Genomic DNA, 13,471 nt, shown 5'->3' with positions numbered 1-13,471 from the left:
CAGAGCTGAGTCTGACATGGTCTCGGTCTCTTTGAGTCCACTGAACTATCTATGCTTCCTTTCACACTACTGAGCTGCCACAGGTAGTCAGAGAATCCTACTGTCTGCTCTGTAGAAGAGTTTAGCCATAAGTAGGTAGCTAATAGGAATCTTGCCGCAGTCCTAGTGCTATTAGAGGTGGCCCGGGAAGGGCTGCTTCCAATAGCTATGCACTGATTTGAAGGACCTGTGGCAATAGTATTTCCAGCCCCAAAGGCCAGTTGTGAGTAGGTGTGACTGGATGCCAAGTTACCTGTGATCTTAGTGAAAAATCATTGACAAGCCTTCAACCCATTGATTGGTTTAGATCAGTTTGCATTTTCAAGGCTCTTTTTGCAAGGAATAGAGTTAGAAATGTATTTCTTAAACAAATATAAACTGAGATTCTTCTTTTCTTTTCTAAGTCCCTCAAATTAGCGAGGTCCTCCAGCCTATGTGCTCTGAAAGCCTGTCAAGGCGAGATCTAAATGAGGAATGTATCAAAATAAACAAGTGCAAGAGCCACCTTTTGGAGCCCTCTCTCAAAGTAATTAGACGAATAGACTCAAGTGAGATCAGTGGAAGAGGAACCTCTTTTTCCACGCAGAAATTGTTCTCATTCTTAATTTCAAAATTGGGCTGAGACTTATCTTAATTCACATGGTATTCTTCCTTGCGATCAGCTGTCACTCAGCCTGAATAAGCTAATGAAACACTAGATACCTCAAGGGCTAGTTAGCTGGGACAGAGTGAGGGACACTCACACTTTTGGTAGCCTTGGGAGTTTCTAGGCTTCAGGCTAAATGTTTCTTTGCTGACAGCTCTTCAGACTAAATCTGCATTCTTTTCCTTAGGTACCTACCAATGAGTGCTATGGCAGATGTCAGTTTTCCTTGCCACTGTCCTCCTGGTTCAGTGTTCAGCTCTGTGATGCGTTCCATTATGTTTCCATAGCATACAAACCCATCACCTACATAACCCTTCTGGCAAGTACACCTGTGAAAAGAACAAAATTTACTTTCAGCATCAGTTGGATACAGATACTGTTGTATCAGTAAAATTTTAACCAGAGCTAATTAAATTGTTGTGAATCACTTATCTGAGTTCCGGCATTTTGATGATTTGCAAATACATTTCATTTCCCTTTTTGATCAGTTCTACAGACTGTCAAATAGCACTTGATTAATAAATGATTCCTCGGTTTTCTGTCACTTATCATATAAAGTTAATACATTTATTCATTATTTGACCAGCCGTAATTTTACTTCACTGCAGTAACAGCGTTTGTGTCCTATCTTAGCACAAGACCACACAAGGTGATGAAAGTGAAGCCATATGACATTGAAGCAAAGATACAGTTCCAAAATTAAAGTCTATTTGCCAGATTTTATAGATTCTTTAACCTAAACTTCTCTGGTTTTGTCTATAATGAGGTTTGATATGAGCTCACTGATCACCAAGCTGCAGCTACATACATTTGAAGCCATGTTTTTATCTGCCATAATGTACACTGTATCTCTGTTACATATTGGCAATTATTTGTGTATGTCTTTTCAGCAAACCAAGGAGTGGTGATTAAAATACTGCTATCAAGTTAAGTCATTTTTATCAACATTACTGATGGTTTAGCGTAGTTCTTCTACAGTCATTATGATATGAAATCACATGCTTTCATAGTATGTGTTTCTGTCCTTCCTCAATGCGTGCACTACTGTCCCCTACTGGATGGAATGTATCATCTGTTCAAATACCCAATCAGGTTGCCCACTAGAGGCTTCACCCTCCAGAGGATGTTAGACCTTCTACTGTTTCAATTGCACAACCACAAATGTTTGAGTAGCTACTAGTGTACACAAATGGTCATGGTTTTTCAAACGCAAGTAGCAATTTTGGGTGCCCAACTTTGAGACACCTTGAAGGGGCTAGATTATTAAAAGGGCAGGTACCCGATTCTTTCTGAAAATCAGACCCCTTTAAGGTGTCTCAAGTTGGGCACACAAAATGATTAGCTGATTTTGAAAATCTTCCTAGGTTGCCATCTTCACTAATGTTGCCACTGTTATTTTGTACTTGATAGATTGCCTGCAGGCTCCACTGTGTGGTTTAAGCAGCGACCATGGCTGAAATTAAAAAGTTAACAATAGCACCCTTCCCAGTTAAGTCTCAAGCAAGTTACATTATCAGATGAGCCTTGTATTTAATGATTCATCTGGCTGAGACTTCTACAAGCATCATTAAAGGAGTATTATTCCACACAATCAAAAGAATCTTCTTTATATGACCAAACAACCTCAAGGTGTCCACCTCCTGTTTATATTTATTACACATCCACATCTTCTGGTAATCACACACACACACATGTAGAGTAGTGTTAATCCAGAACCAGATGGTGCTTTGTCCCCCTTGTAGATCTCCTTTGCCTGTACAGAGGGGAGATGTGTGACAGCTGCCTCCAAGGTAACACCCTTCTTGCCCTAAAATGTCCACAGAGTAATCTGAGTCTGGAGAACTAGAAGTTTGGGAGAAGATCTGGGATTGTGATCAAAAGGCCCATGTATTGCCCTCTACCAACGCAGCGGAAGAACAGCAGGAATGTTAATACAGGCAAATGGTTGTATTACTTTTCCTGGGAGGCCCTTTATGTTGGTGAGCCCTCGCACTCTCTAAGGGGATCCCTAGGGCATCTGCACTGCCACAGAGCCTGAGTGGGGAGCAGGGGACTCCAGATCTGCTGCAGAGGCACAGGTCCTCTTTGCCTTGAAACTTTTGGGACTGAACCCTTCTTTCTGTGGGGGAAAGAGGAGTGGTTGGGCAAGTCTCAGGCTATGGGTACAAGAATTCAGAGTTTCCTAGAATCTGGGCTTTAAAAAAGATGAGAAACAACTTGGCAGGAGAAGCAGTTTTTGAAATAATACAGAAATCAGATTAAGGCTTGTAAATTAATGCTGCCTTCTTTTACAGCAAAGGTTTGTCAAGGAATAGATTGCTGACCACATTCATTTGTGGTCGTTTCTAGAATCACAGTGAGCTTAGAAATGTGGGCTGGGCATTGTGGTTTGAAACTGAATTGAATTTATTCAGAAAAATACCACCTTTGTGCAGAATGGAGTTAGAAGCCAATTTTTTGGTTTGGATTTGGGTGCTGCAGAAATAAACATTTTGCAATTATAACTGCTGCTTGGGAGCAAAGCTTCCAATTTGAACTTCCCTTGCCTTTCAAATGACTTAATTTATCTCTGTGTGTTGGGGCAGGGAGCAGCCAGACTGTTGCCTGTATTGGGCAACTTTTGTCTCTTGTTTGGAGCATGTGGCTGGTGCAATCTGTAAAGTCTTTCAGTGTGTGTGTGTGTTTGTTTTACTTTGAATGGGGCTGTTTCAATCCACTGTTTTCCATTAAGGATGGGAACAGCTAGGGAGGAGCAGGCCTAATGCAAACCAGGCTGGTTTATTTTTTAATCTTTGTTGTGAGAATGAAACAGCATGAGGAAGACTCATTGCACCAGTCGCAGAGGGATGGGAGTTGTGGGGGAGTGCTGCTTACCCAAGCTAGAGAGTGGGGAAGTATCTCTCTCTCCTTTTAGCAGAGAAGAGAGAGATAGTTTCCCTGCTTCTCCCCCGGAGGTTAGCCCCTGCATATAGGAAAGAGGCGTGGCTACTTAACCAGTGTTTTTTATTTTAGGAACAGAGTCAAAATACAGAGAAGTAAAAAAGCACAAGAGAAAAGTCAGGGAAGAGGTTTATATGCTCCAGCTAGAGGACAAGGACTGGGGGCCCCATTTTGCTTGGCATTGCCCCAAAGAGGTTACAATCGAATGTGCTCTCAATAACCATCCCAGTTAACTAGCTGAGCTACCATATTCTGCACCAGCTGAAGTTTCTTAGTGACCCTCAACGACATAGCTGTATGTAACTTCTGTCTTGAAGAAATGTTATTTAAATGTTTTTAACACTAGTGCAGAAAAGACCTATACGGGAACAGAAACAGACAGCAATAGTCTTGATTTTCCAAGCTACTGCTATTTTATAACCCCCAAACCACAGGTACAGTATCTTCCTCTAAGCAAAGAGCTTCCATGGGAAACTGAAGTGACTGAGGCAGCAGGCCAGCAGTACAACTGTGCATTAAAAAAAAAAAAACCTGCAAAGGAGGTGACACAACGGACGCTTACAATTTCCAGTTATGAGAGAGCAACAATACATTCTGGGTCTAGCTCGGGGCCACCACAATAGCTTATTTTGAAGTGTTAACAAAGGAAGAAGAGCTGGAAGCTGGAGACAAATAGGTTTAAAATTTGAGCTACAGTCAAACACAGAAGTGGCATCACTTCCCTCTATACTTGTGATACAGCAGCAGCATCAGTAGCTCTTTATTATGGCTGTGCCCACATCTCGCTATCACAATTTTCATTCAAATCTTTTTTTGTTTGACTATAAACTGGAAGTTTCAGTCTTTTCAAAAATGTCCAGCTTTTTGGGGACATCTAGAATTCCTTCCCATCTCTCTCTTTGTCACAGAATGTAATCAAATGATGTTCAGGGGGATTTTTTTTTTTCTGAGTTGGAAAATGTAAAATAAAACCTTCTTCAACTCTTGAAAGTTCAAGTGGCAAAATGAAAAATGATAACGTGTGGAAGAAAACCCCTGGACATAATTCATTTTACTTTCTACTGCTTTCTTGTTGGGTGAATATTTTTTTTATTAGTTTAGACTGCGGTGCCAGAGTTACAATGCTGGTTTCAGAGTTAGCCCAGATATAATATTTTCTAAATTTTTTCTGTTTAAAATCCCACCTAATGGATGATCTCTTGTGATCTTCCTTACCAATAAAATCATAATGCTCCGCTTGTTCATATAGGGACTAAAAGCTTTCCATGCTTTCCCTGGGCCTCTGCTCCCTTTGGTGAAAGTAATACCATTCATGTGTCTATTCTTTTGTGGAATGAAATGGCCAGCAGATTTTTAAAGAAATAAGTCATAGTTATCTGTTTCTCTTTATTCAGTGAAAGCAAATGATTTATAAATATTTTCAGCTTCATTCCCTATTGTATAAATTACTGATCTGATCTGTACTTTACTGCTCTGTTACTACTCTCTACCGCTCCTTCTACTCAGACCATGTTGTGGGCTTACGTAACTGAAGGTCCTGTGCAGGGCTGAAGTTTGACATTTTATTTGTTTTTTAAAGAAATTCCCATTTTGAACTAATTTTGAAAAAAAATCCAATTGAAATTGTTAAAATATCCAATTTCAATATTTTCTCAATGAAAAAAGTTCCATTTTGGATTTGAAACCACTTTTTCTTTTGAAATCTAAGTTAATTTACAGAAAAAAAGTAAATAAAATATTAAGTCAAAATAAAAACAAACCATTTCAAAATTATGAAAACGAAACATTTTGTTTGACCTGACTTGAATTTTGGTTTGTGAAATTTTTTGACAATTTATTTTTGTTTTAAATCTCAAAAACTCTCACAGGATAGGAAAACTGTTTGCCACCCAGCTCTACTTTCTGTGTCATTATCACAAGGTAGATTGTGGGGCACAGAGAAGAGGCTGTGGAACCTGCTCCATAGGTGGGCAGAAGAACATTCTGTATAAACTTGTTCTAAATGCACAGTAATTTATAATAGAAAAGTTCCATTAGTATTGTAAGGACAACCAGCACTAGAATGCAAAAAATTGATAAGATGTCCTCTTCTTAAACCAAGAGAATTGCCTTTATGCTAAGTGTGAACACCTATATAGAAAGTATTTTTGACACCAGACAGGAATTATTACCCTGTATTATCAGCCATATTGTAATCCTAAAAAGCAACGCTACAAATAAACTCTTATAAACCAAACATCAATCATATTACAACGTCTCTGGAGAGTGAAAAGAGTTATCGTTTAACTCTTTGTTTTAATATTGTATTCTAAGGTTGTACATTATGCTACATAACATATTCTCTGTAGCATTATACTGTATAATTCTTTGCTAATATACTACACCTCCATCTATGATACCACCATACTTGTCTGATCCAAAACCTATTGAAATCAGTGAAAGAGCTCCCATTTACTTCAGTGGACACTGGATCAAGCAATAAATGAGCAATATAAATGCAATGGCATACGCACACTCTCTTCTCACAATGCTCAACTATCTTGCTGTTCCCTACACTGTACCAAGCACTAGTAGCAGGAGCTAATATGCTCCAAAGTTTTATAAAGTTACTTTGTAAAGAAACTGTCAGTGATACACTGAGAATTGCTCTGCCATCTCTTTTTCCTTAATAGCCTATTGTGACAAAGTTCCTCCTCTACCTTGGTGGGCCTTGCGCTTATTGGCGGATTTGCTTACCTTGGAGCTTCACGGCAGCCCTCAGCTTGGCCGTTTTTCTGAATTCACGGTCCAGGTTGACGCCTCCTGTATCTGACTAGGAGTTGGGAAGATTTGGGGGGAACCCGGGCCCGCCCTCTACTCCGGGTGCCAGCCCAGGGCCCTGTGGAATGCAGCTGTCTAGAGTGCCTCCCGGAACAGCTGTGTGACAGCCACAACTCCCTGGGCTACTTTCCCATGGCCTCCTCCCAACACCTTCTTTATCCTCACCATAGGACCTTCCTCCTGGTGTCTGATAATGCTTGTACTCCTCAGTCCTCCAACAGTCCGCATTCTCACTCTCAGCTCCTAGTGCCTCTTGCTCCCAGCTCCTCACATGCACACCACAAACTGAAGTGAGCTCCTTTTTAAACCCAGGTGCCCTGATTAGCCTGCCTTAATTGATTCTAGCAGCTTCTTGATTGGCTGCAGGTGTTCTAATCAGCCTGTCTGTCTTAATTGTCTCCAGAAGGTTCCTGATTGTTCTGGAACCGTCCCTGTTACCTTACCCAGGGAAAAGGGACCTACTTAGCCTGGGGCTAATATATCTGCCTTCTATTACTCTCCTATAGCCATCTGGTTCGACCTGTCACACTATTTACTGAATAAAATATAATCAGTGAAAGATTTAAGAAGGAAAAAGACTTACACAATTTGTCCCGGCGCAACCATAGTGCATTTTGCATTTTTATGGCAGGTGTTGTTAGTCTCACAGATATCTGTCATACTGCATCCTTTCCCAGGTACTAAATTTCTGTAATGTTCTTTGCATTCACAGTGGGACTAAATCAGGGGAGAAAGACAAATGTTAGATTGTATTTTGGATTTTATTAGTGACTTGCTATTTTCAGCATTTTTCTGTCACAAAAGCCAGGGCAAGGATTTAAAGACAACTTCAAAAGGCTCAGGTAAGCACCCAGCAAATTCAGAAACATATATGCAGCTTATCCAGATTTAGTCAACCCTTTTCTAGATTTTATCCATCCTAGAAAATTTCTGGCTTTCAAATTATATCCTTAAAAAAGAAATAAAATTCTTTAGGTGCCATTGCCTTACAAGAAGGTATTTATTAAAATCAGTGCCCATAGGTCAAATTTATAATCAGTGTTCACATAGACCTTTTCTTCCCCCAAAAGATCACAAAGCATTCAATAAACTACAGTATATGCATATAGCATCACTGAAATGCAGCCACCCCTGGAACAGTGAAGGCCAACAAACCAGCACACAGGGGACTGCAAAATAGTTGGGAGGAGGCAAAATGTATGGGCAAGGACTCCAAGGCAAGCCCCACCTCTTACAAAAAGTGTCATGGGAACATTAATGTCTATTTAGAACAGGTGGGACCTTTGAAAGCCTCACTTGATCAGTGGAGCGAATTTTACTACAGAATGTTTCACTCAGGTGGCCAGTAGAGTTAATCATATCTAGCTCTTGTACAGTGCCCTTGCATCAGTAGATCTCAAAGTGCTTTATAAAGGAGGTTGGTATCATTTCCCCCTTTTGTAAACTGGGGATACAAGGGCACAGAAAGAGAAAATGACTTGCCCAAGGTCACCCAGCAGGCCACGGCAGAGCTGGGAATAGAACCCAAGTCCCTGTTGAGAGCTTTATCCGCTAGGCAAGACTGTCTCCCCACAGGGAAAAACCATTCTTCGTCCTAGACAGTTGATTTTGAAAATGCCATGGGCTCCAGTTCAGCACGTACCTTTCCTGGACCATCATATCTACAAATGGTAGACGCTGTAGGGCAATTTCCAAACATCCCTTGGCAAGGGTCTATTGGTAGGCAGACTTGGCCATCCCCACTGTAACCTTCTTGGCAAACACATTTATGACGATTAGGTCCAAGATGGGTGCAATAAGCATTCGGATCACAGACCTTTTTTAAGCACGGGTTGATAGCTTGAAAAACATTAATAAAACAAATTAATAATTACCCAAAAGTTGCAAAAGTAAGGGGATAGTGGAGCCTATAGAATGAACTGTCTAGAATAGCTAAGTCCAGAGTATTTTATCAGCATGAAGATATGAGATAGGCACCTATTTATACCAACATAGCAAACAACTATCTATGTTTTTGTACATAAGTGACCTTTAAAGTTGGCATGTTGAGTTATTACCCAATTAAACCTACAATAATGCATTCATTTAAAAAATCTTAATTATAACAATTGCCCGCTTCTTTGATGAATTGTGATCTTGGAGGATCAAGTAGGTGACATGACTTAAAATAACTGCCCTAAGGCATGTTAGATTAGTAGGAAAATGTCACTCAGCTGAATGGGTCTTCCAAACCCAAGCTTTATACAGCAGGGATAGAGCAGTGGTTCTCAACCTTTCCAGACTACTGTACTCATTTCAGGGGCGCAAGCCCAATCCCTTCCCCCCAGGGTTGAAGCATATAACTTAGCTTCGCGGAGCCTGCTGTGGCACGGGGCCACAGGCAGTTGCCCTGCTTGCCACCCCCAATCGCCGGCCCAGCACTTGTGACACCCCTAAGCCCTTCCTGCGACCCACCCTGGATGTCACAACCCCCAGGTTGAGAAACACTGATCTAGACGAGTTGACATACCTGGAAAACCCCTGTGTACTCCTGGGGGTATGTGTACCCCTGGTTGAGAGCCACAGGGATAGAGGCTTGGCGCATGAATGCTTTAGTCCATTTCCTCCATACTGCTGTAGAGTGAGGGCCAGATTAGGAACCCAACAGTTACATGCATAGTTCCATTGAAGTCAGTGGCGTTACTCCTGTGAGTAACTGCTCACCACTGACTTAGCTGTTCAAGATCTGGCCCTTCATCTGTAATACTGATAGTAGCCAATGTGGAAACTAAAGCACAAGTGGTTGCCTGTGATTTCAAAGTGAGTCATCTTATCTGAATTAGTTCATCCATCCCTGAACCAACTCACTATGTAGTTTAAAAAACTGAAGCTAGTGGCAAAGTTTGCCATTAGTACCCTAGATAAAATATAATGTAGCGGGATATAATCTCTCTTGCTTTAAGCCATAGAGACAGCCACTGAATGATTGGAGATAGGAAGAAACTTCTCTGATATGGTTTCTTGAACTTTCTCCTGAAACATCACGCACAAGCCACTGCTGGAGGCAAAATACCCGATGAGAGGGATCTCAGGTCTGGTCCAAGACCGCAATTACTGTGTTACTAGATAAACAGTATTGAGTCTTCAGCACCATAATTGGTTAGAATGATTAGAATAACAATGTATTGTTATGTATTAATGTATTAGAATAATTAGAAACAAATGTTTCTTTATGACAAAATACCCAGACCTGTGTGTCAGTGCTGCAGACCGTTCTGTTGGGGGAGGAAAAACTCAGTTTGACAGTCCAAGTGGCACGGTGCGGGTAGTAAAGAACACATTGGCGAAAACCTTTTACCCCAGCAGAGGTTGTAGAGCTTTGTTACTTCATCAAGAATTGGAAAAGTAGCATGGGCTCAATTTGTCTGTAATGTTTGTATTTGGGATCAGTCATGCAGCTGAGTCACCAGGTGGTGGGACCTCTCTCAGCGAATGTAAATTGTTGTTCACCTCTGCTGATTTTATGGAAGCAAACTAGGTGGCCATGGCCCACCAGGCTTCACAGCTACTTACGTTCACATTGTTTACCGTCTCCATGGTAATTGGGAAGACATGTACACTCCAATTTGGTTTCCTCTTTACTAGAAATAGAACATCTGGAGTTTTCAGGGCACTGTAAGGCCTCACATTCAGGTATTGCTGGAGAGAAAGAAGGCAAAAGGTTATAGTGTGGCTGAACATCACACTAAAGAACATTACACTCAATCCTTCTGCTGTACAAAAACCAATGCAGGGTATAGATGAGCAAGGCACTGTAGAGTGGTGATGTGGCCACTGTTAGTGGTGATCGATGATGTAATGATTCAGTGATAATGATCATGGGTCTTCGCTAGGTTAGGTGTGATGTGGTTTGACTTGGGGTGTGTATTTTGCTGCTGTACCTTCACATGCATTAAATGAATATATTTAGCCCTCACCAGGAGCCACCATAAAGAAGTTGGTGAATATGTGCTGGAAAAAAACACTATACTTACCCTGATCACAGTTAAGCCCTTTGTATCCAGACAAACAGGTACATCCTCCATCCCCTGTAATTCCACTGTTGCATACTCCATGAGCACAGTTGCAAACTATATGTAGAAATGGATTGGTTTTGGTAAATAAGTTAGTGGATTTGAAACAAGGTCTTCAGTGGTTTTTCATGCCACTAATGTTTTAGACGCAGTAATTAAATACTACCATTTTTGACAAACTTGGTGCAATTTTCAAACATGGGTATTATGGGCTTTGTACTGGGATGCTCAAGTCCCACACCTGGTTACTGAAGCAGACCTGTTGGGGCCTAAAATGGGTGTTTGGGCGTGGAGGTGCTGATTAGAACATGCTGCTGGTGACCTGGATGACCTAACTTTACTCAGATTTGAAAATAGGACCCCAGCCTTTAACCATCAAATGGAACAGTTCCCATTCTAATATCAAGGGGCACAGAGGGGAGCAAGGTATTGCTGAAGGCATATTTGCTGCCAGCTGTATCAATGCACAGTCTCCACGGACCCCTAGAGAATTTGGAATAGGCATCAACAGCTGAAATATCTGAAGGCTGAAACCATAAATCATCCTTAAATTAACATGCTGTTGAATCCTCCAACAGCCTTAAGAATAATTCCATTAAAGATACTGAATTGATTCAAATGCCCTATTTGTATAAAAATGTCTCAATAGCATTTATATGAATTAACACTGGCATCCAGTGGACAACTGTTGAAAACAGTATGCCTTTGAGGCTATATAGTTACTGTGATTATTGTGGAAAAGCCACTACAGAATATTTAAGTTACAGCGCATTCATGACTGCATTTTGGTTGGCGACTTAGTTTCTGACTCATGTACAGTGGTTTTAATACTAGATTGAATTTATTTGATTTTTTGGGTAATTTTTTGGTGTGTAAGTATATGCTATGGTTACAGGACCTTTAGTTAGGAAATTTATTAAAAATACTGCAAGTTAGCATTTGGTAGATTACCACAGAATGGTATCCTAAAATACCACAATTAACCCCCATTTCCCCCCCCCCCGATACTTATATATATATAAGGGCTATCGATTAATCACAGTTAACTCACGCGACTAACTAAAAACAATTAATCATGATTAAAAAATTCATCGTGACTAATCACAGTTTTAATTGCACTGTTAAACAATAGAATACTGATTGAAATTTATTGAATATTTTGGGATGTTTTTCTACATTTTCAAACATATTGATTTCAATTATAACACAGAATACAAAGTGTACAGTGCTCACGTTATATTTTTATTTTTTATTACAAATATTTGCACTGTAAAAATGATAAACAAAAGAAATACAAGTCCACTCAGTCCTACTTCTTGTTCAGCCAATAGCTCAGAAAAACAAATTTGTTTACATTTGCAGGAGATAATGCTGCCTGCTTCTTGTTTAAATGTCACCTGAAAGTGAGAACAGCATTTACATGGCAGTGTTGTAGCTGGCGTTGCAAGATATTAACATGCCAGATTTGCTAAAGATTAACATGTCCCTTCATGCTTCAGTCACCATTCCAGAGGACATGCGTCCATGCTGATGATGGGTTCTATCTGATAACAATCCAAAGCAGTGTGGACCGACGCATGTTCATTTTCATCATCTGAGTCAGATGACACCAGCAAAAGGTTTATTTTCTTTTTTGGTGGTTCGGGTTCTGTAGCTTCTGAATCGGAGTGTTGCTCTTTTAAGATTTCTGAAAACATGCTCCACACATCATCGCTCTTAGATTTTGGAAGGCACTTCAGATTCTTAAATCTTGGGTCGAGTATTGTAGCTATTTTTAGAAATCTCACATTGATACCCTCTTAGTGTTTTGTCAAATCTGCAGTGAAAGTGTTCTTAAAACGAACAACATGTGCTGGGTCATCATTCGAGACTGCTATAACATGAAATATATGGCAGAATGTGGGTAAAACAGAGCAGGAGACATAAAATTCTCCGCCACGGAGTTTAGTCACAAATTTAATTAACATGTTATTTTTTTAATGAGTGTCGTCAGCATGGAAGCATGTCCTCTGGATTGGTGACCAAAGCATGAAGGGCATATGAATGTTTAGCATATCTGGCAAGAAAATACCTTGCAATGCCGGCTACAAAAGTGCCATGCAAACACCTGTTCTGACTTTCAGGTGACATTGTAAACAAGAAGCAGGCAGCATTATCTCCTGTATAAGTAAACAAACTTGTTTGTCTGAGTTTAGGCTCTAAAGTTCTACATTGTTTTATTTTTTAATGCAGTTATTTTCTGTACATAATTCTACATTTGTAAATTCAACTTTTGTGATAAAGAGATTGCACTTCAATAGTTGTATTAGCTGAACTGAAAAATACTATTTCTTTACAGTTTTTTTACAGTGCAAATATTTGTAATAAAAATAAATACAAAGTGAGCACTGTACAACATTCTGTGTTGTAATTAAAAATCAATGCATTTGAAAATGTAGAAAACATCCAAAATATTTAAATAAATGGTATTCTATTATTGTTTAACAGTGCAATTAATTGCACGATTAATAGTAATTAATTTTTTTAATTGTGCGATGAATCACGATTAATTTTTTTAATCACTTGACAGCCCTAATATATATATATATAGCCATGGAAAATATATGGCAGGAAACATTCCAGCACTAACTGTGAGATGACTTGGATAATCTAGCAGGTCCTTCCCATCTCTAGTTTATTTGATTATATGATAAAACAAAGATATTTAAGGATACTAGTTTTCACTGTGCTGCACGCAGGTTATTGGTCATGCAATTCATCCTGCACTAATACAGTTTTAATATTTCTTATTTTTTCACTTTTATAAAAGGAGATAAGGTCAGACATACCTGAAGTACAGTTGGGTCCAAATAAATTATCTTCAGCACAAGTTTCACAGGCTGTCCCACCAAATCCTGGCTATAGAACATATAAGGAAAGTCATTCTGCTGTATAATTAAACATTTGAATACAAGCAGAGTGGCCATACATAAGA

General features: G+C 39.8%; 1 protein-coding gene across 1 annotated transcript in view; it reads right to left on the bottom strand.

Annotated features, from left to right (window-relative positions):
* STAB2 (stabilin 2) overlaps window positions 1-13,471 on the bottom strand; it is a 138,849-nt gene that overhangs the window by 111,699 nt on the left and 13,679 nt on the right. The window contains exons 5-10 of the mRNA XM_077828508.1: window positions 13,326-13,395; window positions 10,459-10,554; window positions 9,998-10,123; window positions 8,088-8,284; window positions 7,029-7,162; window positions 881-1,014 (exon numbers count right to left, since the gene is read on the bottom strand). Of these exons, the coding sequence (XP_077684634.1) occupies window positions 881-1,014; window positions 7,029-7,162; window positions 8,088-8,284; window positions 9,998-10,123; window positions 10,459-10,554; window positions 13,326-13,395 (757 nt within the window). The remainder of the gene's footprint in view (window positions 1-880; window positions 1,015-7,028; window positions 7,163-8,087; window positions 8,285-9,997; window positions 10,124-10,458; window positions 10,555-13,325; window positions 13,396-13,471) is intronic.

Source organism: Eretmochelys imbricata, chromosome 1 (genome assembly GCF_965152235.1).
Source record: "Eretmochelys imbricata isolate rEreImb1 chromosome 1, rEreImb1.hap1, whole genome shotgun sequence".
Taxonomy (NCBI): Eukaryota; Metazoa; Chordata; order Testudines; family Cheloniidae; genus Eretmochelys; species Eretmochelys imbricata.
This window is presented reverse-complemented; position numbering and strand designations above follow the sequence as displayed.